Raw genomic sequence first — 27,232 nt, 5'->3', positions numbered from 1 at the left:
GATGTTTACTTCTGATTAAGAGGATTTCTGCTGTAAAGTTGGGCATTTAAACATTAGTCAAGTGACCACTGGACAAACTGTAAGTTTTGGATTTTTACTGTTTTTAATGACATCAGCGATCAGTAATCCATTAGTGTGACAGTGAGCCTGAAACCATAACCATAACCTTGAAATTGAAGCAGCAACAGCAGTGTTAATTTAATTATTTACACCTGTCATTTTCCTGCGAGATGCTGAAAGGTTTGTCGTTAAAATTTGTCGTTGACTACACCTCCACATTTTCTATTTCGCAGGTAAAACTTTGGAGGGGCAACATTCAAGTTCACAGATAATATTGAAAATGTTTGCTCAGATCATACTGTCGCATTTTTAGTCAACATTCAAGGAGACAGAACTGTGAAGTCATGTTGGATTTGCACATGAAGGGCAGAAAAGATTTCTGCTCTATGAAACTGGTCTAAACTTGACAAGTTACCTGTAGAATGAATGACACAACTTTAGAGCATCAACACAGGCTAATGGACATGAGGGTGAAAAAAACCCCAACAAACAAACAAAAAAACCTTTTCACATTTAAAGGACATGTTTATTCATGTCCTTTGGAGACAAATATTGTCATAAAATTGGGTTTTGTTCCTTAACTCTGAGTTTTTCTATTAGTATTTGGACTGCAATGGGTTTTATTCCTCTTATTGCTTTATTTCTAGTCCACTAGGATTCCTGTGTTTATGGTGTTTTGTAGTTTTACTATTTTCATGTCGTTATCTTCTTGATTATATTTTCAGTTTGGCCTTTAGGTTTCCTAGTAACTCTAAATTGACTGGTATAGAGCCCCTTTCTTCTCTACGTGGACCCTCAAAGAAACAATACACATCTTGTTTCTTTGCCTAAGTGAAATCAATATAACAATCAGACCCTGATGAATATGTCACAAGTAACTCGGGGTTCAGTATCTTGTCCGAAGATAGTGGAGCCAGGGGTCGAACTGCTATACCTGTGCCTGAGGCAAAGCCACGCCAGTGGTTATGGTTTTCTGCCACCAATTCCCTTGTATCTTGTCCAAGTGTGAAATTTAAAGTGAGAGACAGACAGTGACAGAGGCCAGAATGAGAAAAAACTGGCACAAACTGGGACAGTTTCTCGACCCACCAAGGGTTTGTTAATCAGCCCCAGACTTCACCACACCCAGACAGGCTGCTGACATAATGGGTCAGGTGGATTCATAGCTCTTTATTACATTTACAATCCTCTGGGAGTTTGTGACCAAGAATCTAAACAATCACAGATCTTCATATTTGGTTACATCAACAGCAGTCTCCTTACAGCCTCTATAAAGAATGTGTATGAAGTAAATGTCTTTCTAGAACACCCACATTTATGTAGCCATTCATCCATTATGTTACCTCTCCTGCTCTCATGAGAGACCTAGTAGAGACCCTCCTTTATGAACATTGTTATTCTGAAGGGCATGTGATGCACTGTGACTCCCCCCTTTTGCTCCTGCCGCCTCATGAGTCATCCCCGATCCCCGTAGTTTCGCTGCACTGATTCTCAGCCGCTCACCAAAACCTCACCAGAGAATGAAAAACTCTCAATGAAATATTTAGTGCTTTAAAAAGAGACATCTAGTTGCATCTCAATCCCTCACATATGCTCATTTCTCATCTTCCCACCAGCGTGATGCATTTGGGGACCCGGTGCCTCATCTGTAAAAGACGCGTACTGTGAAATCTACTCCCTTTGTCACGATTACAGAATACAGCCGCCGCGCAAACAAGACACAGGGGAATGCAGATGCAGAGACAGTGACAGGAAGAAAAGGAGAAAATTGTGGAATTAGAGAAGGGAGGGGTGGAATAAACAGGGAACAGCAGTGAGAGAGGTTAGTGAAAAAGTGCGGGGAGAAGGGAGAGAAGGCATGAAAGAGACAGAGACACGAGGGAACGTGTCTGTCTGCTTAGATTTACACATTTTAAAATAGAGAAGCAGGCCACTTGTAGGAAAAGAGATGTGGAGAGCAAAGGAGAGAAACATGAAACAAAGGAGACATAAGAGAGAAACACAAGCGTCAAGTATCTCCTGGCTAAAATCTTTATTCCCTTCATTTGAATTATTGATTCTTTTCTGGCTCGGAGGCCAAGTAAGATCACAGTGACGCCGTGGTGTTATCTTGTCTGTATCCTTTTATCAGTTTTACTCGCTCTGTTGCATTTGACACGTCTAAGGTGTTGTTTCATGTCACAAAACCGATCTTTGGGTCTTTGATCAAATGTTTTCGCTTTAGTGGCGCCTCAGAGCACATTTTTAAAGTTTTAGATCACTGGAATACAACAGAAGGGCTTCATCCTGCGTTGTTCCCCATATGGAAAAGAAATAGTAAAAACATATATGATTTACTCATGAAAGTGGCCACTTTCTCATTACTTTCATATATTTTTTTAGTAAGTATATAAAACATACAAGTTTCATTATATAATTTTTCAAGGGATCTTATATGTGTTTTCACTCCTGTATGCTTTTCATACAAGTTTCATACAAGACAGATAAAAACTTTATAAGATTTATATATATCTTTTCCATATGGGTCTCATAAGCACTTGGCCCTATCAAATGATGGAGCAACAATAAAGACGATGGTTTTATAGTAGGCGACCAATTTCTAATGAAATCCAACCCTGCATGAAATAAACACGCATTGAAGTTATACAGCTGCATTCATGCAAACATCCCTCTCTAACGATGGCTATTTTTAGAAAGTTTTTAATACCTGTGTTTTCCTACCTGACTGTCTGTACCTGTACCACACTTTGACTTCCTTAAAAATGTGCACAAGGGGTGAGATTGTATGAAATTCAATAGCTAGTTGCCATATAACTTTGTCAAAATATCATAATTTGGGCCACTCGTACCACTTAGTCTTCATGTGTCCCATGAAGAATCTCTTCATCTCGTCATTGGAACATTTCACACAAATGAAGTCAAGACGATGAAATATGCATTCCTGTAAATGGAGCTGACTCTCACATATTCGCCCTGTCTGTATTTTTGTGTGTTTTCTAGGTTAGGAGTGGATGACCGGTCCCTGGAAAGTTCTCTCGCCCAATCAGGCTGTGAAGTTCACTGTTTTGATCCCAGCCTTAAGCAGCCTCACCTGCAACAAGCTGAAATGTGGCTCCATCGTCTTTCTGTAGATTGGAGGGATCCCAGCCCGGCCGTTGTTGCCCAGCGTCAGTATGCCAGCACGAAGAAACTAGCCACCATACTTAATGACTTTGGACACAGAGAGGTAAGAGATAGAGAATAGGCCACTGAGGCTCTAGATAGGCATGTTCATGGCATGCACAGCAAGACTGGGGTCTTCCTGAGTGGAGTTTGCATGTTCTCCCAGTGTTGGCATGGGTTCTCTCCAGTTTCCTCCCAAAGGGGGCACATACAACCAGTGTAATAATCTAACACCAACAACAACAACAAAAATAACATGCTAGGCTACTCTGCTAGCCAAATTAGCCAAAGATCTAACTAAAAAAAGAACTAACATGATGATAGTGGAAGTCATTCAACTGCCTGCCCTCCACAGTTAAGGCTAGGCTAGCCGCGTTTAGTTATTTAGCATTTTATTTAATGGTGGTTGTCTGCTCCGCTCACCTCTAACTTGCTTTTCTCCTCTTTCTTTTTTCTTTTCTTTCCTTTTTTTCTCTGTGGTTTTTCAGTTTGTTTAAACAGAATCATGCATACATAAGTGAGTGGAGTCAGGTGGAGCCCACTTAGGGAGGTCAGGTCAATCCTAGTGACATTTCATACTGCAAGCTTGTCAGCTCTCAGCGGTCCCACAGCGGTCTAGGTCCCCTAACAGTTGCCTGCCCATGACCCTGAATTTGGATAAGCAGAATAAAATGGATAAATGGTTGTAGATTCTGCCTTAAACCTGATGAAGGTGTTCCTTTATCAACGTCGGCATTATTCATGCATAGCAAGCAAGGGCAGGTTTGCTCCTGCGCGCCTCAACATAAAACAGCTCCAGGTGAATATCTTCACGTATATGTGACTTTTTTTCTTGTAAATATGACTGTGCTGGATGTATTACCTCCCCAAAACTCCTCAGGGTTTGTGTTTCACCTCATCAGATAGGGATCTGCATTCACGTTCAATCATAAACACACGCACCAAGCCCAGTCATAGCATGCATGCTAATAAACACAGTTATAGAGCCAACAAGCATGCCTGAATAGGAAGGCTAAATGGTAATTCAAGGTCAAGGAAGCCATGCTTCTCTAAAGAGGTAATTAAATCATGACTTAAAGGCATCAAGGCTCTCTTCTTGTAATATATCCACTTCACCGGGTAACTTTAATAGTTACGGTTACAGAACACTGATTAAAGACAGAGCATTCAGTTTGGTACATAAATGCCTTGATACCATTAAGGATCCAATATGTAATTTTTTGTTTGTTTGCTTGTTTTTTAAAAGCCATTATTGTCACTTCCCTCAGCCACCTTTTCTGATTATCCTCCTTTTTCCTGTTAGAGGAGTCATAGATATGAGTGATTCCACAGTATTGTGTTTCACACATTTGCCTAACATGTGCGGTATTCTCGGTTTGAGTTCAGGAAGAGGTACAAATACCTCAGAGCCAAATCTGTGGCAACTGCTCATAAGTAAGGGAGCAGCTGAAAGAAGCCTACAGGCACCTGCTAACAGTGCACACACACACAAAACAGGAATATAACCAATTTCTACCTTGGTTCAAGGAATGTGTGTCATAGCTGTAAGTCAGCATGAACTAAAAATATGAAACGGGGTTCAGCATGCAGCTTCCAGCAAAACACAGCTGAATCAGGTACTTCTCAGCTTGCGGACAACAAACTTTCAAAGGACAGGAAGGACTAAAGTGCACTCGTTAATAAAACTGCCAGTGAAGACACAGTGAAGTTGAAACATTTGTGCAGCTGAAGGCTCTTTTGCTGAAAAATGTGAAAGTTCCCAGCAGAAATTGTTCTGTACGTGTAGTGTTGCTGGAAGTATAGCTGCTCTGCAGTACTAGCTTTTACAGTACAGCGAGCTTTATGATGCTGCACAATAAGCCAAATCCTTTTCCCTGAGACTCTGTGGTCACATATGGGTTTAGTGTAAACGGTCATGTTCGCTGATGTGTCCCCCACAGGGACATAACAAGAATCAGTTCAGGGTGCGGCGACCCTGTTTCATGTTATCCCTTTCGCCTTTCACATATGGTTTGGTCCTGCTGATATTATGAGTGGATTATATATATATATATATATATGTTGCATTTTCTGAACAAATGTGGTGTTTTACTGGCAACAGATTATGATATATTTATGAAATCTGAACAACAGTGGGCATCTGGATAGCTTGGAGACGTGACAAAAGCAGGTGTAAACGCAGATGTGTTCTAGCTGACGTAAACACCCATGATGCATTTAAATCCAACTGTTAAAGGGTGTGGGTGGCTTTTAATTATTGTGAACACAATTTGATAGTCAAGTTCCTGCTTATTTGTTTTCTTTGAATTTCACTGGTGTATGAAAAAACCAAAGAAAACCAAACTGATTCATGAAATTTGGGCTCCCACTCCACCCTCAGGATAAAGTGTGTGTTTTACACAGAGGTTATCCTTTTTTCTGTTTTTTTTTTTTTTTTCTTGGGGTGAGCTTTGCAGAGCATCTGTATCACCCTCCAGGGCAAAATCTTTTTTTTTTGCATCACTACTGTTAACACTCTAAAGTTTATTCCACTAACCCTCTCTCCTATAATAAAGTGAACATTTCAGTTAATATATATTGATTGCTAGCTGGGCTTATCATTGTTTTTTGTTTTAAATAGACTAAATTTAAATTAGACTAAAGCAGAATCCCTGGCGAAGAAACCAGGTGCTTTGCTTTAACTGATTTAAGCTGAGCGGTTCGAGCTGTTAAACCCTTTTCTGCAGGTAAAAAGCAAACACGCAAATCATATAAGGTATTTGCAAAGATATGAAGATGTCGGTGTGTGACGAGATATGAACAAATAAGGGCTGGCGTGTTTACAGTATGTGTGGGTGGGTTTGTACACCATGCTGCGTTATAGATAACACACCTCACCTGTTTTAAATGCAGAGCCACACATGCATTCTTGTAATGAGGTTTTAATGTGAGTACACAGTGTGCAGGAGGAGCAAGCAGCAAACAGCAGGAGAACTGTTTCTTCTCCAATCCTCGGCGACAGGAAAGGCAGCAATCAAGAGACGGGAGTCGCTCTGAAAGGTCAAAATATGCATTTGTGCGGCACTTCTTATCTCCGTTAGTTAAAAAAGAAACACACACACACACACACAGATGACTCATTCACACAGCTCTAGTGACCAGCTGACACAGCGCACACACTGTCACGGCGGGTGCAAATGTCAGTAGCAGGAAGTCACATCTCATTTAGCGAAAAAGAGCTGCACATTGGACAATCGATCATGACAGTAATTGCGTAACACTGCCCAGAGATGCTACCATACGGGATTTAATTAGCCTAAGCAGAAAAACTTACATCTAACAATCTTTGGACTAAGAATGTGCTTTTTGTGCCTAAACGATGCACTGAAATAATTAGAGAAAAAAATGTTACACTCACGCATTTTTGCTTGCTTTTTAAACGGTTGCAGAAATAGCCCAAAGAGAGGATAATGCAGCTGTTGAAGTGTTTTCACCAACCTTTTAGATTCTAGTAAAATTAATATTTGGAAGTATGATCTGCTCTTTGGTGGCATAGTCACCAATAAAGGCACACATTCCTAGTAATAATGTCAGGATTTGTGTCCTGTTTGGCTGGTCAGTTGAGGTATTCTGTGTGCAATAAAAAGAAAAAATAAAGTCTGGGTAATAGCTAGGATTTATCTCAAATAAATACATTTCCATTTAATTAACAAGCCCGAATGTAAACTCCCATTTTGCTGTTCTGCTCTCAAATCAGCAAACTTGTTTGTTTACACAGACTCAGACAACTTTTTATCAAAAGCCTCTCTAAAATGAAAATGTGTTCCAATGCCTAATGCTGAGATTGCTGTACAGAAGTAATCACATACATTATGACTCACTGGAAGCAGAGGAACTCATTAATATCTCTGTTAGGGAGGGCAGGAATTTCACAGCGTGCAAAGTCATTTGACATAAAATTGTCTATGGAAGCTATCCACTGGGGCTGATCAGCTTCATTATTGCAGAGTCAATTTTTCTTTGTGTTTTGTGTGTGTTTCAAATCTAATCCTGAGTTCTAAATTAATTTTAATAAGACAGCCACTGAAATGCATGCTTTTTGATTTGCTGGCACAGTTTAAAATTCAAATGAAGCTTAAAAGATAAAAGTTAACATTGTTAAATATAATAAAATACAAACAGATCGGGATTGCTCGTGGTGATATGGCCATAAGCGTACTATCGTGAGTGAATTCACAGATGTACATAATGGTTGTCTGTCACCCCCATGACCTCCTTTTTTTGAACCTGACTGCATTTCTTTGCTTAGTTTAAATGTTGTCCCTGTGCTAGTGTGGCTTTTCTCCAGATACTCTGGCTTCCTCCCACAGTCTGAAAATGTGCATGTTGGGTTAACTGGATTGACATAATGTGAGTGTGAATGTTTATCTGCCTCTCTGTGTTGGACCTGTGCTAGACTGTTGACCAGTTCAGTGAGTACACTCCATTTAGAAGACATGAAAATAAAAATGCTCGCTTGTCTGCAGTTAAACATGAAGCCAAAGGAAATCAGAATATTTGAACAGAAATAACCCCCATGCTCCACCCATAGACATGGATATGGGACCACAAAGGCAAAAAGGCCATTTCTGGGAAGTCCACGGAAGAGAAAAATGACGACAGATAGAGTGAAGCTGTGTGATCATCTATAATCCTTACAACACAACACAATGTACACACACATAAGCAGATAGAAATTACATTAGCATTAGTTTTCAGCGATGTCTCATCATTTTCCATCACGTGATTTTTGTCCAATCAAAAAAAACAACATGTTTCTGCTTGTGGGAGTGAGGGACAATGGTGGGGAGGACAGAGGACGATATTTTGCCACAGTTGTTTTTGAATCCTGTTCAGTTACACTAATGAGGTCTGGGGATATTGTGCGGTGTCAAATGCATCAATTGGAGAGGAGCTTGTTTAATATATATGCTGCCATACCACCCGACACTTAGTTTAGCTCAAGAAATGTTATCAGCCTATTTGTTTAGTTTTTTTTTTGTAGGAAAGACTATTTAATGCACTAATCCCTGATATTTTCTTTGGTTAATGTATTATTGACTATGGCTACATGATGGACTTCCTGAGAAAATTATGAGATACTGGTGAGCCTGAAAGACTCTGCTATACTAGACCTGAGAGGAAACCCAGTGTCCTGAGGATATGCATTAAACTTTGAGCATGCATGAATGTCCTTACATGAATATGACCTAAGGGTGCTATTAACATTCATCTTCTGAAAATTTCCTCCCTGCTCTATCACAGCAAGTCTTGTCAGGCTGCTCTTTCACTCAATCCATCATCAAGATCCCCGGCGCAGAACAAAATCAAGCTTCACTTTTCATCTTTTAATAGCTTTTGCATGTAAGAACTCCATGCAGCTTGGTGTCATTTATTACCTAAACAAGATGCATTTAAATCGGAAGTTTTTCTGGTTGTGTTTCAGGTGGATGTACTGAAGGCAGACATGGAGAGTGCAGAATGGAAGATTTTGGAAAATTTGATCCTCGAAAGAGTTCTGGATTCAGTGGGACAGCTGCTGCTGGAGCTTCACCTGCACTGGGCAGGCTTTGAGGTGGGTGGCGATGAGCCATCTGTGGTGCGGTACTGGTACAGCCTGCTGAAGGAGCTTGAGCGCTCCGGCTTCCACCTCTTCCACATCCACAGCGATCCTGCTAAACCTCACATTTTTCTACAGAAGAATGTGCTTAATGCCAGCAGTGCTTACACCTTGAGCTGGGTGAATACTCAGTGGAAGCCTTTAGGGAAACCAGCTAGAACTCAAAAATAACTTTTTACCGTCGCTGATAACTGGAAATCTGAATGTGTAACATGGACTTTCTGGGGCACAGCTCTCTTCAAATACACTGCTCTTATCTGGCCCGACCTTTGAGAAAAAAAAAAAAAAAGTAAAAATCTCTGCTCCTACTTATCCTCCCGCTCATCCTCTGCTGGCCTGCGATGACCTAAGCCAAGTAAAGGAGCAGCATAATTACCTCCAGAGGCTCTGTGTTCTACCTCATAGTGGCTGTATTATTGGCTGCAGGAAAGTCACAGTCAAAATCATCAAGGTCCTATCTAAGCCTGGCCCAAAGCCAGGCAGTCCTACCTGATAGTAGACAGCAGAAGTCCATAGACTACGCAGCTCACGAGCTAAATTATGAATTCAAGGAAGCGGATACAGCGTTACAGGGTCACCGACAGTGAGTGAATATTTTAAGGAGGCGGGAAAGAGACGGGATCTGCTCCTGAAGAAGTAGTTTCCATGCATCACCACAGCATGACAATGTGAAAAAATGGGACTGTACACTTGTACAGAGTTTGCTTGTTGGCTATTTAAACGTGGATATTTGTGCAAGTAAGAGAAAAACAACTGTAATTCCAGTTTCTGGAATTATAATAGAATAACCCCCCCCCCCAAAAAAAAACTTCACACATAAGAATTTTACACCATCAGTTCCCTTCCTCGTGTTCAGCTGGCGTTTGTCTGTTCAGCACCGCAACACTGCCAACAATCAGGAAAAGTAACACTTTAAAATAACAACATTGTTCAGTTATTGAAATTTACCAAACCTTTTGATGATGAACCGAATTTCTCCTCATGATTTTGATTTTAAAGAATAAACACTTTGGGGGGGGGTTTTTCCCCCCCAAAGGAAGGAGTGCTTCATTTTTTGAAAAGGTAGACTTTAGGTTGTTTATTTCCACAAAGAGATGGCCATACAGCTGAAAACAAAGAATATATTTTATCAAGAATATGAAAGGTATACTACCAGAACATTGGAAAATACAGTAACAAAAAAAAGAAACATTAAGAATAACAAGGTACCCCCTGTAATACTTCTTCTGCAGTAGAACCAATACTTTGAAAGTTCTTGTTTGTACAGATATTACATGACTAAGTATTTTGATCCTACACAGGGTAAAAAACAAATACACCTGTACAATCAGACTGGATGCCAGTCTTTTGGCTTCGACTCAAAAACAGTTCCAGACCATGAGACAATTGGCCTCCTCCTTTTTATTGAACCAGTCAGGTCATGTCCATTATTTCCAGAAACCCGTCCTCAGGGACAGATCTAATCCCAGAGTTTTATCTGTCCATCCCAGCCACAGGTGATGACCTTGGAGGTTTCATGTGGATGCCACAGGGCGCTGATGCACACCTTGTCATGAGCCTTGATCCTGTGATAAAGCTTGGTGGTTTTCCAGTCCCAGATGTTCAGCTTTCCATCTGCATCTCCTGACACCACATAACTGGTAGAAAGAAACGTGTTTCATAATTAGCACATGGTTATAAAAATAAAGAAATAACTTCTATCTTCACTTCAGCAGCCAAAAGGTGGGAGTTGGAATTTTTGGTATTTAATCTAGGCAGGGGTTGCAATGTTGCCATGGATACTGAAAGGAAGTGAGGGCACCTGCTCACAGTCGTGGGTGGTGTGTGAGAAGAGGGACAAAAAAGGGTCTTAATGGGCGTTTTGTGTAAAAATAGGAAGATGTCCTGTGAGCTCTCCTAGCGATGGCTGTATGTTTTTTTTCACCAAGAGTGCTTCATTACCTGGATGCATTTTAAAGCTCAGGATGAGAAACAGCTTACAGAATACAAGCAAAGATATCTCAATATACTGATCATCTGCACAATGGTGCATTTGGACTCAGTTTTTAATTCACCCATTACACTAATAGCAAATTTTTATTCATAAGTACTGTTTAGTATTTACTAGTGGAATATTCTAAAGCTTTAAGCATCTCTACTTTGTGGTTTCTGTCAGAATAAAACTGCCCTTCAGAGTGACATTGTGAAGGCTTACCTCATGTCTGGGGAGAAGTCCACTTGGCATGCATAGCCAGCTACCATGTGACCCTTGAAGACTTTCTTTTTGTTTAGTCTGAAGCGGTTTTGGGCTCCAAAGATCAAAATCTGGTTGTCCATGGACTGACAGGCGAGCCATTTACCTTAAAAAACAAAACAATAAACCATTGGCCAACTATGCTGCAAAGCACTTGTGCCCTTGATAACACAATACACATTTCTTGCAAAAAAAAAATCAAAGAGAAAACAAAAGCATTTTTGGTTGTTCACATTGAAATTTCAAGGTAATGTTTGAATTCAAATTCAAACGCATATAAACTTTAAAAGTTGTCCCCAAACCTTTTAAATGTATTATTTGCATGATTCTGTACAGCCAAGTGTTTAACAGGCAGACCCTCAGATCTTCAGTGCGGTATTTTGATGACACTGCTAGCATGCGCTAAACCTGACAGTGCAAAAACTGTGATCTGGAGGGACATTAACTAACAGCAGCTACACAGTAAATGGTAGAAACTGCCTCATGGCCAAAATTCTTCAAAACAGCAAAACTGGAAATTTGGATTGAAGTGGACAGCCCTTTGAAAAGGGCATGAACTCATCATTCTGCCATCAGTGAATTGGAAAGATTGAGGCAATTTAGGGAAAAAAAATAAAACGAGGTTTTGCATCAGTGGCTGCTCAGCAGAGATCTGCTTTAGAGAGCATTTCAGCCCCTGACAATCCAACAGTTTCAACATCACTGCACGATGGTGAGAGGCAGTGCTTTAGTGTCAAAGCATTATACAATTCTCCGCACTTTTTAAAAGTGTACATGAGGAAATTACTAATTCGATCTGAGAAAGAAATGTAGTTCTGATGTGTGTCCTCTTTTTACACCACTTCCAGAAAACTTGTCAGCAAATGTCAAATAGAATAAGTGCAGGAGAATGAAAACAACTTGACCAATTTCAGCAGCGCACTGGAGCCCTGTCTGCTTAGTCAACATGAAAAAGAGATGGGGAAGAGCCGGGGGGGGGGGGGGTGTTGTATATATGGTGCCAAGTGGGGCTGGGCGCCATTTAGGCTTGAGAGAAAACTGAATGGTCTCCCACTGAGAGCTCATTCATTATTCACATGCTAAAGATAAACAAACCACGCTGGAACAAATACGAATATTACCCAAAGGAAGAAGGCAAGTACGAAGAGAACAGGAGGAGAGAAAAAATTTAAAACTTTGGGGGAAAAAAATGTAGAAAGGAAAAGAACAAATGAGGACAAAAAAAGGTTTTTGTAGGTTGCCTACAGAGATATTACATAAATTACAATGGAGATGTTTCCATGGATACAAAATGGTAGTGTAATATACTTGGGTGGGGGGCAGATTCTCCTCTGCTAGGTTCTGCTCCATGTGTGGGGAAGAGCTTTACACACAGAACACACGCATGCAAGCAGACACACAGGGTGAAACTGGGAGCAGTGGAGAGAAGCAGCTCAACCAAGGACAGTCCTGGAAACTAATGACTACCAGCCAAAGTTAATCCTGTACTAACAGGCCAGCTTCAACAAGCTATGCTTCATCTGTTAAATTTTGTGATCATGCGTCTACATCCCTACAACAAGCCCAGGCATGTGGGCTAGAGCACGTTTATGCTCATATGTTTTGGTTATGTCCCAAATTATCCAATTGCTCATGTCCAATACATAAGAAGTTTTCTAAATTTATTGGAAAATAATAGTTCATTGTTACCCCAAATGCAGCCTTTTGTGGCAGGAAGGTTCATCTTCACAAATGGAAGGACAGAGTATTAGTGACATCAGATACTTTTTACAACTTGGGGAGGGGAAAAAGATGCACTGCTTAAAAAAGGATCTATTAAATGGTTTTCTGTCTTTGGTGTCAAATATAGAAGCAAAAGATCTGTGATGAATAAGTGGCTTTTAAAATTCATTTTCTTTTCTTTTGTGTGATCTGACTGTTATGCTTTTTTTCTTTTATCCTGTGATCAGAGCACATTTTTGGTTATATGTGATCACTTTTATATTATAAAAACAAATAAATGCCTTGATCAAGAAAAAAAAAATCACAGTGGAAAATATTACTTTGGCTACTTTTGTGGTAATACTTGATCCATGTTGTATCTCCTATTACACTATGCTGCTGGCACCATGTAGTAATAGATTTACTAAATTCTTTCATCAATGGCTGTAGCTCATATCGAAAAAACAAAGATGAAAAATGCCCTTTATTTAGTTTGCACTACAAACGCTACTGCCTGCAATCACAGATAAAATGTTACAATTAAAAAAAAATCCTGAGTAATTTTCAGAAAAATTCTCTTATGAAGTGAGACCACAGCAATAACATTACAAATTTTCTTGATATAATTGTGATTTAATTTTGAGGCTTTTATTGCCCACTCCTATTATGTAATCTAAAATTTGTTAACTGGGTCTAATCAACATAACATTTCCTGGCTGCAGCTTATTTACAGTACAGGTAAGAGTACCATAACCTCGGTAATTGGTAAGAATATGAATGGATATATGGATCTCACAGAGTGATACTGCTCTGAAATCTGGCGGCACTGCATGAAGGCATGGTAAAGGTACTTTACACAAAAAGAAATGTAAAATTCAGCAATTACAAAAAAATTACAGGCTTATAACAGAGTCCTACAACCCTGACCTAAATCTCTACTATCAAAGAAGTAAAAGCTTTGCTCGTGTGGAGAAAGACATCAACAATCAACAATCACATTTTTGCTCCCCATCAGTTTGGAAGGGTTATAAGGCCAAATTGATTTGAAGTCCATAATTCCACAATGAAAAAGTGGAAAACATTACAGTGCCATTAGAAAGAGGGACTGAACAAGTGTGGCTTGCTTGGAAGGGCTGCCCGAAGAAAGACTTGTCTCTAAAATAAACATGGCAGCTGCACTGAGTCCTATGTGTACAAAAGGCCAGCCAGTCGGCAGAACTCACGAACGGAGCCACATCTGCTGAGTAAGATATCAGCATACTGCTGCCGTTTAGCCAATGAGCGGTGAGGCAACCCATTCTCGTGACCTCCTCCATTACACTATGAAAACCCTCTTTTTTACACGACGGTATGCTAACTGACAGTATACAGTCATACAGCTGTTCATCTTAAAAATAAATAGCATTGGGTGCCAGTGTAGCTCACTGATGGAGCAGTCAACAGGTCCTAGGTTTGAGTCCGACCCATGGCCCTGTGTGTCTTCTCTTGTTCCCTCGCCCCACTTCCCTGTCTAATCTTACTGCTCCAGTGTCCAAAAGGCAAAATTGCTCAAATATTAAACATTTGTTTTGACATCAAATGTACACAGTTTAAGTCACTCAAGTGTCCAAATATTTCTGTTATCCAACAGTTAATGCATTATCTGTGACGATTAAACAGCCAGAGCTAAACACAGAACTGGAAACACAGACAGCTGACATGTATTGATAGAAAATCTGGATCTCGTGGCAAGCAGAAATCTCCACGTACAACAAACTTACTACACTGAGAATATCTGTTTTTCCCACCTTGCCTGAGCGATGGCAAATCTCAGAAGGTGTGACTCTACTTCAGTGTGGTAATGCAGGTTTTACTCCCTCAAGTCGCCTGTCCTTGACTGTGTTTATGAGTGTTTGGCCATGATTAGTCTACTTACCATTGGGGGAGAGAGTCACAGCTGGCATGGAGTGCATACTGGGCTCAGCAATGTACTTAAAGTCCACAGGGATGTCCCTGAAAAAGGCACAAAACACTGTGAGTACACTTGAAGACGGGTTAAACAGTGGATGAGAACAACGTGAGAAGGCCCTTAGCAATAACAGCTCTATGGGAAAACATCGACAGAGCTGTTGTTTGTTTGACATTGAAGGTGCTTATGCCAGCTCAAAACTGCTTATTTACTAGAGAGAGAAGAGCTGTGGTGGAGGTAAAGAAGGAAAAAAAAACAGGCTGTATCACCATTAGTGCTACAGTAAATAAATAAATCTTGTAAATAATGTGAAAGATGCTTTTGATGCTGCACCAGCCACCAATTATTTATGAAACCCTCCTTTGCTCCTTCACCCGGCCTCGCTGTTCTTTTATGCTCTGCTATGTCTCTCTGCTTTGGGAGAAACAGCAAACTTGGCTATTTGATCTTAACTTGTCTGAAGAAGATCATTCAAATGTACAGTGCATGTATGTGTGTCTGTCAGGATGACAGCGTGCCAATTTGCTGAGACTTGCTGTAAAATAAAGCAAAGTCCTAAACTCAACTTGCCATCAGCTTTACTAAAACCACGTCCTTGTTTCTTTCTGTGACGAGTGACAGCTAGGGCTGCACGACCGTCACACGGTCAGAGATTAAGGAGCTTCTGTGTTTGTTCAAGCCAGAATCTGCAGTCAAGCCAAACTAAACTCCATAACTAAGAAGCCACACTTTGTTTTTAGACACACTACTTCAGTGGGTCTGAAATTAAGATTTCTATAATATAATTTATCTCATTATATGTGCTAATTTGAAACGAAGGATGGTTTCACAAAACAAGCACTGACAGATTTAATTCATTTATTCATTTGTTTCCTTTTCAAATTATTCTAAGAACATTCCAATTTGGGAGTTTTATTAAGCTGAGATAAATCGATCGCTTCTAAAAAAGCAGGCTTTTTAAGAAATCAAGTTCTGGGGAGGTTTAGCAGTTCTTTGACCATCCTGAGTGATTCCTACAATATGCTTCCACAGTCTCCACCACTTATCTCCCGCTATCCTTTTCCTTCTCATTTTATTATCATTCCAAGTGTCCCCGTGGGCTTCATCGCTCTCTACATGATGTCTTTATGATCAAGAGTTAATTCCCCTTGTTTTGTGCAGTTTGGTACATTTCGAATCAATTGTAATCCTCCTGGAAAGCATTCACAGACTCTCCTGATGACAAACCTATGCTATAGATAAAGTAGTCAATCCTGGGAACACTATGTGTGAGAACGTGGACAGAATTTAAATTGCGTGTAGGCGTTTTCACTATGACGCGAATGGCTTGTGGATTTGCTCCCTCGCAGTCTATTCTGCGTGCTCTCAACATGCTTCTCTCTGCTAGACGCCGCTTCTATTCTTGCAACATGAGACTATTCTTGTAAATTCAGCCTAATGCAGCTCTCACAGGGAGAGTAGGGCAGGGGGACTAGAGCCAGGTGGTATCCATGGGAGAAAGCGGGACCGTCAAGTCACTTTTTGGCCTGACATACCACTTGCCCGCTTACTCCCACGCTGCACTAAAAAAAAGCTCATGGGAACCCGAAGTTTGCCCAAAGCAGACTCTTAGGATTTAATTCTTTAGCTTGTTGTTGTTGTTGTGTTTATCTTTAATTCTGTCTTTCACATTGACTTAAAGTGTGCAAAAAACTTTTTTAAGCAGATAATCCATCTCACAAGCTCATGAGGAAGTTTTGACAATTAAACCAAACTAAATACAAATGGCTGCCCTTGATACAAAACCTCCCCTTGAAGCATTCCATGGAAAGCTCTGTTTATCTGGTGGTTTTTAAATATTTATTATCTATAAACAGCAAATAGCTGAGTTTGTTTACCATGACAGGGCACCCCAGACAGTGTACAAGCCCTTCCCGGTGGTCTTTTGGTTGTCCAAACAATTATAAACAGCAGGATATGGACATTTTTAATTTTGTTATTAAAATTCATGTTCGCGTTTTCTTTCACCATCCCCAAAAGTGGGATTTAAACCTTCCAGTCATCCCAACACATACACATTACAAATCATTTCATTCACATCGTTTTAGTTAGTTACACTCGTATATAAAAGGAATCTCGTAAAACACTATAATCTGTATCCTGCTCATCACAGAAGAACAATAATATATAAAAGCACTTGATGTGCCCAAGGTGCATCTTAACAAGCCTATAACAAAGTTAAAAAAATACAATCCAGAGCTAATACTTGCACAGCTCAAAATTACACTGAATACCCAGCTGTCTGTAACTCCTGATTGTTTCGTTTTTTAATTATAGTCCACACTGGTTCACTTCCTTCTTGCTTTACATTCATATTGTTGATTGATTTCTCCAAGCCAATATCAGCTACAGTCTTCTGTTATTAAACGCAGAGCATTAGGGAGGAGGATTACATGACTTGCTTGGAAGAACGGCAGCAACAACTACAGCGGCACTCTCAAGTTTCAACTATGGCATAAGCAGTTCAGGCTGCACTCGGCACTTACCACTCCCAAACTCGAAGACTCTTGTCGTCTGATGTGCTGACAAACCGACGGTTCTCGTCAACAAAGGTGATGGTGTTGACGGCGCCCAGGTGACGATCGTACTCCTGAACCACCTCGCCTGTCCTGATGTCCCACTTTTAGAGACACAAAGAGGCACAGACAGCACAGCAGACAGAAGGGAGGTAAACAAATGTATCCCATGAGTCGAAAAGTGGAGTACTAAAATGAATTCACAATCCCTCCAACACTTGTTCCACTGCGCCTTGCTATATTCGCATGGAGTGATGATTACCAAAATAAATATAGCTCGTCTCAATCGCACTGCAAAAACAGAGAATATGGCTCACTGTGGGAGACTCCCTATGAGAGCAGCTATAAACTGTACCGATGTTATGAACCTTTTAAATTGCCTTAATGTAATCACAGCGATTAGCAATCAAACAGACTTTAGTCCTACAAATTAATATTTTGAGAGAAAACAGCATGTACAAATTAAAATATAAAAGGCAACCACACAGAAACCCCTCCAGGGACAGCAAACAAATAAATAAATAAAATGAAGCTCGTCTGTTCGGATGGCTTTCACACCAAATTCCATTTTTTCCCCACCCTTGGGGTGAACAGCCATCTGTTCTCATAACCCGAAAAGGGGACCTGCATGATTTAACGCTAACCCTGATTATTGTGCCAGATTGTGACTGACAATTACAACTCAACATTTTTTCCCCTATTAGCTAATCTCCCAGAATTAAAATGTCTTTCTAGAGATTTCCAAACATCCATTGCTCTGAAATGTCGAAAATAAAAACTATATCACTTGAGCTGTCCTTTCAGCATGTTGAGAGGTTCGCATGACTCGTTCTAAAAACGTGATAGTGCATTTATAGATTTCCTACTTTTATCACATATTGTTCTCTTTCCTTCGCCTCTTGTTTACCCTAATGCTTCTTGTGATTAATGAGTTGCTCTAGTCCTGTCAGCCACTGAACCTCTTACAACTCCCACACAACTACACACACTAGCGCTGGAGGATGAGACAGGAGTATATTTCACGGTCCTGCGGGCACAGGGAGTAAACAGAGAAATTCATGTGTGCAACCTGCTTGGCCAACATGATCGACTTTTCTTGCGGTGGAAGAAATGGTCAGCTTTACCTGAACAATCTTCTTATCTGACATGCCAGCCACAAGAAGGTTCTGTTTGTCCTCATCTGGGTTGAACTTCACACAGTATGGTACCTTCCTGTTGGTGAAGTGGGAGATACACTGGCCTGTGGTGGGAAGCAAATTGAAAGTCAGAGCTCCAGAATAATCCACAGTGGCTCCCTCACAAAGGCACACTGAAGTTGCTTTAAAATTTAAGGACACACTCTACAACTTTCAATGCTGTATGCTCCATATCCCTGCAGGTGGTGACAACTCAGCTGTAACACACAAAAATTTCCTAGTGTTCATTCGGTAAAGGTGAATCATCACAGGGATGATGCTCCAACTACTGCTACAACCAAGGAAACAGGAAATTGAAATGACTGAAAACACTGAGAGGCACTTGTATGCTAAAATAGCACGCTTTTTATATTACTGCTATAATATAGGAAGAAACAATCCCCAGAAAAACAAAACACAACAACTAGTTGTGTGAAAAAAGTAAGCAATGCTTTTCATTTGACAAATCTAACTCAAGCAAATCAACTTTTAGGAGAAGTATTTGGATGATGTGTCCTCCACTGATATCAACAAGTGGGGGATTTAATGCTTTTCTGCCCTCTGCTGGAACGGCACTCTTGAGCTGAAAGGGGTAAAAATGTGACAGATGAGCCAAGTGGGTTCTTTTTTAAAGGGAAACCATGGGCCCAACTTCTAGAGGGAGCACAGACTGACACAGATCGAGCAGATCAACTAAAATTTGGTTTTACTAGCAGACTTCACCTCCACAATAAAGGTGTGTTAGACATCATGTCATTCATCCTAATTGATCTATTATGTTAACCGGGTATAACCATTTTTAAATCAGTTAACCTGTAAATTATTTTTTTTGCATCCGATATAAATTACTGAAAGAAAAAAGAAATCCAAATCCTGGATTACAGTATTGGTAGTTTTGCTTAAAAAAAATTAAATGATTAATTATTAAAATCTCTGTTGATTAATTGGTTTTAGCGTTAGTGATAAAATTCATGTGATCTTGGACTGAAAACAAGTTTATATTACTAAAAAGTTCGTGCAGAGAAAATATTTATCATCTAGGAATATATATGGTTAATTAAATCATTCATCTTCAAGATAATCATTTATATATTTCTCTATTTAATTATTTCTTTGAAGTTTTATTGATTTGGTCACTTTAAGATTTAAAAAGGAGCCGTACGCCTACATAAAGAACGTATTGCTGTCAGTGGCCCACGTACCTGTCTCAGAGTCCCACAGTTTAATGTAGCGGTCATATGCAGCGCTGAGGAACTGGGTCCCGGTGTTGTTGAAACAAATGTCTCGCACTGCTTTGCTGTGACCTAACACAGACACAGACCACACATATATTACAGACAAATAAATACATCCTCTAAAATTCATTTTCCTGCATTCCCCAATCTTGTTACCAAGAATCCCCCAGCTGTCCTCCTTTGAAAGCAAAATCATTTGAGAAATATGAAATTTGGTTAAGGGGAATAAAAGATGCTGAATAAAGGAATTAAAAAAGGGAGATGAATAAAGGAAGATGAAGTGGAATCTGGGAAAATGGAGGAAACGGAATCTTAAAATGAGCCTGTAAAACAGGGTGGTGAAAAAAGACACACCTTCTTATTGTCTCCTAATATCAGTCTATGTAATCCTTTGGGTTTTCCCCCTCATACAGTAGAGGTGATGAGAGGTCCCTGTGGGCCTCATGCAAGCAAAGGCTTACCACATTGAAAAAGTCTTTAAGCAGGGCTGTACTGTTTTTACAGCATTAACGGAGCCCACTGAGGCCACACAGACTGCAATTAAAACTACGGAAACAGGCGCACACAACCAAGCAAGTGCTGATCACTGCTTAATTTGGTAGACATTACAAACAACATCACCTTATAAACAGCTATGTGCAAATTCCTCTAGAAAATTAAAAAAAACACACAAAAACCCCCCAGAAATATTTCTTTAAGCTGTTGGAGAAAATATGAATATCAATATCAGTCTGAGGGTTCTGTCCACAAGGCATAGCCAATAACTCTAACACACATCATATTTAGCTCTGCTGTTTCTCCTACTCACTACTTTCTAAGCTAGTCAATCTCTGTCAGTTTATTCACTCCTAAACTGTGTTCTCTCCTTCTGTCTCGTGTCTTGTGCCCTCCCTTGCCCCTCATTCCCCCCGGCCTCTGAGCTGCTGAATTATGCATATTCAGTGAAGGAGCTGACAAGCAGAACCACAGCTGCAAACAATCTCTATTCTGACAGCGTGCCATCTCTGGAAAGAGTGTAAGAGAGTCCTGCATGCATTAGCCTAACCTGCCCCCAGACTCCAAATACGCATATATCTGTATATTAAAAAAATAAATAAAAAATCCCAAATCCCCCCGCGCTCTGTCAGCGGTCAGCAGACATGTCATTAGTCCTCCAGTAATGCTGAGCTCACAATGTGTCACTGCTTTGTATTTCCCAAAAGGCTGAGCGCACTTCATACCTTGACCATATTTTAATGTCAGCATCTTTGCTGATGATCCATTATTATTTATAAAAGGATTTACTTGAATAAACGACACAATTCAATTTTATACAGCGAATTATTAACCGACACCAACACTTATCATGTACCACATCATTATGATAGATGATGTAGGATGAGCATTTTGCACACTTACCAATAAAAGTCCGAAGACACCTCCTTTCACCATACACCTCCCACAGCTGTGAAGACGAGAGCACAGTTACAAAAGAGAAAAAAACTGATTTATACTTTGTCGTATTTAAAATACGGGGTAACAGGCTACTTTATTGCTACAGAGATTATTACACAATCATAAAGATCACATCTTAGATAAATGTGTATACACCCCCACCCCCCTTTTCTCCAGAAACCTTATTAGCTTATTTACCTTGATCTTGCAGTCCATGGAGCAGGAGAGCAGCAGATGACCAGAGTTTGGAAACAATCGGATTGCACTGACACCCTAGAACATACACGTGATGAGAAATTTATATTTAACCAAGACTCTTTATTTTGAGTATCCCAGTCACTGTTACAGCTTATGGCTGATTTACAGTAAAAGCAAGCTGTTTTGTAAATTTTGATATTGTGCTTATCTGTTTTCTGGGGGTCTTTTTCTGTTTTGTTTGGGGGTTTTTTTACTCTTGGCTGAAGCACAGAAAAATATTCTAGCAGAAGGAAAATGCTGCAATGTATATCATATAAATGTGACTTGAAATCACAAAGCCATGGCCAGGCTATTGCTATTCAAAGATTTTTAAGTTGGACACACCGGCCAAAACAATAATGCATGCAGGACAGCATGTGTGCAGACTCTTTATTATCATCTTAATTCTGTAATAGTTATCGAAAATATCCATGATTTTCTGCAACATACCAAAGTTTCAAAGTGTCACAAAACTTTGGTGACACCACATGAGCCACTCTCCAACTATTATCTCAACATCAGCACTTCCACACACTTATCCTTTTCAAATTTCTTTGTATTCAAATTAGACTCTGAAGTCTGCAACTTTCTGCACAAAGCAGAAAGGAGCCAATTTAAAACTTGAGTGATTTCCTCTCCCTGAAGCGCACTGGCAGATCAGACACTTGAATCACATCTTTCTTGGAATAACCCAGTGTTTGCCTTTATATGTGAATTATAAAGACATGGCTTTGAATCAAACAAAATAATCTCAGATATGTCGGTGCGAAGCAGCTGGTACATGCCCGTGTTATCACCGTGTTCAGAAATACCTACAAGGTTTTATGGATTTTCTCAGACATTTTACAAGGATTGGATAATGAAATATGTATACACAAATGCCCATGTTTCACTGCTCTCAAAATCATTAAAACAAATACTTTTAGAACTTTTTTCCCCCGCCTCAAACTGACCTTGGTGTGTCCAGACCAGACATGAATCTGTTTCTTTGGCAGGTAACATTTGTCTGGAGCATCCGCAGAACGCAGATTGATGCCCACATCCTGTGGGACATGAAGGTACGACCTGCCCTGGTAATCATACATGTCTTTAACTGTGGGAGAGAACAAAAGAAACAGACAAAATGTGATGTAAAAGAATCCTGCAGTATTTGGATCTATGCCGGACAAAGGAACTACCTGACATATTAAGTACTTGAGAACAGAAATGAGTAAACTTTGTGAAATATCTTTACGACCTGTTCCCAAAAAGGTTGATACTGTTCATCTGGACGTAGCGTTTTCAGTGGGAGAAACGTTTGGTCACTCATCCAAGCGACTTCTTCAGTCTCAGCTGACTTCAGGTTTCCCCAGTCTTATAAACAGTACATTTGCACAATGACTGAAACTAGCACCACTGAGGCAACAATGGGCTGTGAGGTCAGTTCCTTGATCATTAATATGCAAATTGTCATGACCATTGATCAACAACCACTGATCAAAGCTCATTGATCATTGATCAAAGACCGCTGATCAATGGCCATGAATACTATTCACAGAGAGTTGGGGAATGGCTGCAATCACAGCATTGTAAGATGGCGAAAGATGTACCCTTAGGCGCCCTCCTCGATTCAGAGATGGTCTTTCCGTTTTCACGTAAATGGCCTCCTTGACTCCGCGCTCAAACCAGCGTTCCTCCCAGTTCCTCCCTGGCAATTCTCCCAACATTTCACAGCGTACACTACATTACTCTGTTTATGTTGGGGGACCCGATCCTTTGGGCGGACCAATTTTTTATCAAAGCGCGGTGTGGGGTTTAAAAGCCACAGAGATGCGGTGTTTAGAAAAAAATACCTCTCAACTGTTCTGATAGTCCTGACATATAAGGACTCACAGAAACTTTGAGACGTTATGGGTGACTGAGTTGGTCCTACAGACAAATGGTCTTAAAGGTACACCCTTCAGTAAACCATACAGACTTGGTGTAGATTTCCGTGGGTAAAGCCTGTGGTATGAGGTCCAGTCAGTGGACTCGTTTCAGTCATTGTGCAAATGTACTGTTTATAAGGTTGGGAAAACCTGCAGTCAGCTGAGACTGAAGAAATCACTTGGATGTAGGGCTGTGCGATATGACCAAAATCTCATATCCCGATACAAGACATCTATCGTTCCAATAACGATATAAATCACAAAAATTTAACATTTTCTGTAAATTCTGTGAATCTCGAGCAGCTCGTCTTGCGTGAAGCGTTTCCAGCTGCGCGTCCTGTAGCTGGAGTCGAGTGTTTTAACCGATGCATGAAACAATGCATTTTTAGACATAAGTTGTAAAGGCCGCCGTTTTCTTTGTGAGTATTTATTACACGGCGTGCTGCGGGGAAAAGCCTGTTCTAATGTTTGAGTCTAAGGTTTATCTTTTAGCACCTGGCGGCTCTTTTTTGCTTCTCATCCGTAAACACTCTGCATACTCTTTCACGTGATTCAGTTTATTTTGAAAAGTCTCAACAGGATCTTGAGCTTTATTGTGAAAGGTTTATGTGGAAGATAAACAAGCGGACACACGATGGTTTTACCGTCATTATTGCTAACGACAACACATAAAAACAGGCGCTTGTCCGTCCATAGTGTGGTTATATTAAATATAAGAGAAAGAGAGAAAGAAGAAATTAATATAGCCACTACAGTGACCATCAAAATGATGAAAAAATATTGCCGTAAACAGTTTATTTTGTGACACCACGAAACAAACAATAGTGTAAAATGAAACGATAGACGTTTTTATATCGTCATCCGATCTATATCGTTATATCGAACAGCCCTACTTGGACAAGTGCCGAAATGTTTCTCCCACTGAAAACGCTACGTCCAGATGAACAGAATCAACTATTTGGAATTTACTTACCTGGATGATTGAGCATGCATCAAGACATTTATGACCTGTTGTTTCTGTATGCTGTTTATAACAGCACAAAATATAATTTCAAAAATAAATAAATAAATAGGCTCGTTTAGGCTACATTTTCAATCATGTCTCTAATTGCCACAGCCGATCAAAATTAACAAAAAAGTCAGTACCATGGAGAATAGTCTTCTCTTCTGAAGGAGCATCATCCTCATTCCTTCCCTTCTTCTGCCTCTTGGCTGTAATTTCATCCAGCTCCTTCTGCTCATCCTGTACAATAACAATAATCACAACCAGGGGATTACTTCACACTTACTGCCTTTTATATAATTATGAAAACAAATACAGCGAACTGAAATGGATTTCATCTAAGATGTAAAAAGGAAATGTGAGTAATAATCAGCATTTGGCCAGTTGTGCATGTCATCTATTAAAGTCTAGTACACAACTACATAACTTAAACAAAATATGTTCCATTGCATCACCTGCACTATGGAAGATTAAAAAAATTTGTCTTTAGAGGACGTTAACTGCATTATGGCAAAATATATGAATATAAATAAAGTATTTAAAAAATGCCTTTCAGGATAACAAATAGATTAATCACACGGAGAAGCAGTCAAAATTACCTCTGTTGGTTTGGCCACATCTTTCTCATCTGCATATTTTGCCCATGGTCCAAGGTAATTGTCAATTTCTCCTGCATCTCCACCTTTGACCTTTTTCCTCTTCTGTGACTTCTTCAGACCACTCTCAAACACAGTCAGACCTGTAGGAGAAGCCATATGGTACTAGAATCACAAACTTCCCCTAAACTAAATAACTGAAAAGCTTTTTGAACATATCAGTAGATCTTAACACTCAAACATATTGAATATAAATAATATTTACCTTTATGTTTCTCAGCCTCTTCCACTGCACCAATGTAGGTATTAGAGGATGACTCGTGTGTATCAACAGATGGATCTAAAGCATAACCTTTAAGCAAAGAAGGGAGAATTGTAAAGTCATTAAAATTTAAACAGCATCAATACACTGCATCATCCAAACCCAAATCACTAGGCTTACCATATGAGGAGAAAGTCCTCCTTTGCTGTTCAAACATAAAATCATTGACGTGAGCAGGTTCTGCATAGCCAGATAACATGTTCCTGGGGGCAGCCATCTGCTGGCTTTTAAAAGGGTTCATTGGGCCAAACTATGAAGAAAAAAAAATATAAAATCATTAGCAATGCTACAGATAAACTTCTGTGGATCCTCATAAAAAACTAATTTATTTTTTCACAAGCCCTCTCATACATGTAGATCTTAAAAAAACAAAAAAAACCCACAACATCAATAACAACTGATACAGTGATCAATGTACCAGCAGTTAGACTGATAGGCTGCAGGAGCAATTAAGAGCAATTACCGTAAGCAGCCTTAAGTATCTGTTTTACAAAAAAAAAAAAATCAATGAATAACATAAAATACTCAGGTTAGGGACACTGCAGTGGTATGACAACAATCATGAATAATTTAACATTAATAACCATTAACAGCAATAAATACTCTGATTCATAAACTTAAAAATCACTCCCATCTGGTCACAATTTGAAACAAAATAACCATAAGAAGGTAAACAATAATTTACTTGTTTACCTTCTTATATGATTTTATTCTGATACTGACAAATTCTGGCAAATCTTCTGCAAAACCTACCCTAAAAAAAGTAAGTACACATTCATGTTACTAGTTTGGGTTGCAGTGCAACTGAAATGTTGCAGGGGGTCTTGAAACAGGCAGGAATCGGACAAAAATCTTGCATTGAAGTGATTCTGCACATAAGATGGTCAAGGCTTTCAGCAAACTATTTTTTTTAAAGTTATTTCTGACAATAATACAATACATTCTAAGGGCAAGGCTAATTTACCTTTTCCATATTAGAATATTATGTCAGTTGATGAAATGTCTTTTAAGGATGAATAATTGAAATAACTTTCTAATTTCTCTGTCATGTTGCTCATATATGTATCACCTTTATCGTTTAGTGCCGTTTAAAAATAATTAAATATATGTATTTCACACAACTGCATAACAAAGTGATCAAATGCCACTCATGTTATATTATCAGTTAACTAACTATATGTGTAACCCAGCTCACAAATATTCAGACTTACCTCGGGTGCAAACATGGTTTCATATGTTGGGTTATAAGTGACTTCTTTCAGAGCAGGGTCCAGGTGTATGCCCGTCTCAACAGCCTCCTAAAATCGGGATTCGAACAATGAGCAAACGAGCTTCTTGATAAAGGAGACATGCTCTAGGTTGGTAATTCGCATGTTTTGTTTTACACAAGCACACGTTAACTAGTACAGTGTAAGATACATGTAGTTGGACCTTAAGTTACATAGAGCTCAATCAGTGTGTATTTTTTTTAGAATTAGCTCAGGAGTAATTCCGCAAAGATTACAACACACTTAGCGGAATCTTTCCCGCTTAGTACTACTAGAACAAATCTGTAATTTTAGAGAATAAATAACTTCTAATTACAACACCACCTTTCCACAGTAATTTGAATAACCTTTATTATTATCAGCATAACAAGTAAGTAAGCCAGAGTTACTCCCAATAATCTAATTATAAAGTGAGGTTAACGTTAGCTGCTTAGCTTAGCTTACCTTGACAGCGACCTCAGGGGCGGAATTTAAAACAGCCAGAGACATACTGCTCTCTGACTGCAACGGTTTAAGGTGAGCCGTAGCGTCCGTATCGACTGGGTTCACTTTTTCAACACTTGTATTAGATTCAGACTCATTTTCTGAATCGGAATCACTGCCGTATGAAACGAGGGAAGCTATGGCGGCAGACATCTTGGATGTTGTGAATGTGGCGGAAGCAGAAGGGCGGTACTTCCGTTATAGAAATGAAGAAAGAATTTATAGATAATTTATTATTCTCTAGGATTGAGAATTTAAAGAACTATAGCATTGAA

General features: G+C 39.6%; 2 protein-coding genes across 2 annotated transcripts in view; one reads left to right on the top strand and one right to left on the bottom strand.

The window, feature by feature from the left end:
• The window catches only part of mettl24 (methyltransferase like 24), a 39,488-nt gene extending 29,279 nt beyond the window's left edge, over window positions 1-10,209 (top strand). Inside the window, exons 4-5 of the mRNA XM_085431882.1 lie at window positions 3,061-3,286; window positions 8,687-10,209. Of these exons, the coding sequence (XP_085288008.1) occupies window positions 3,061-3,286; window positions 8,687-9,031 (571 nt within the window). The 3' untranslated portion in view covers window positions 9,032-10,209. The remainder of the gene's footprint in view (window positions 1-3,060; window positions 3,287-8,686) is intronic.
• On the bottom strand, window positions 9,924-27,127 carry cdc40 (cell division cycle 40 homolog (S. cerevisiae)). Its single transcript, XM_085431881.1, has 15 exons — window positions 26,919-27,127; window positions 26,418-26,504; window positions 25,327-25,456; window positions 25,150-25,236; window positions 24,888-25,027; window positions 24,432-24,528; window positions 22,332-22,471; window positions 21,340-21,414; window positions 21,106-21,151; window positions 19,675-19,776; window positions 18,422-18,537; window positions 17,268-17,401; window positions 14,710-14,786; window positions 11,055-11,199; window positions 9,924-10,497 (listed from the first exon to the last, which is right to left on the bottom strand). The coding sequence occupies exons 1-15, from the start codon at window positions 27,108-27,110 to the stop codon at window positions 10,320-10,322; spliced, it is 1,746 nt and encodes a 581-aa protein (XP_085288007.1). The 5' UTR covers window positions 27,111-27,127; the 3' UTR covers window positions 9,924-10,319.
• Window positions 27,128-27,232: the final 105 nt, after the last annotated feature.

The sequence above is a fragment of the Copadichromis virginalis genome, linkage group LG15 (genome assembly GCF_057382275.1).
Source record: "Copadichromis virginalis isolate Kocher_CV1m ecotype Utaka linkage group LG15, C_Virginalis_male_GT1.1, whole genome shotgun sequence".
Classification (NCBI taxonomy): Eukaryota; Metazoa; Chordata; class Actinopteri; order Cichliformes; family Cichlidae; genus Copadichromis; species Copadichromis virginalis.
Note: the sequence above shows the minus strand (reverse complement) of the source record. Positions and strands in the feature narration are given on the sequence as shown.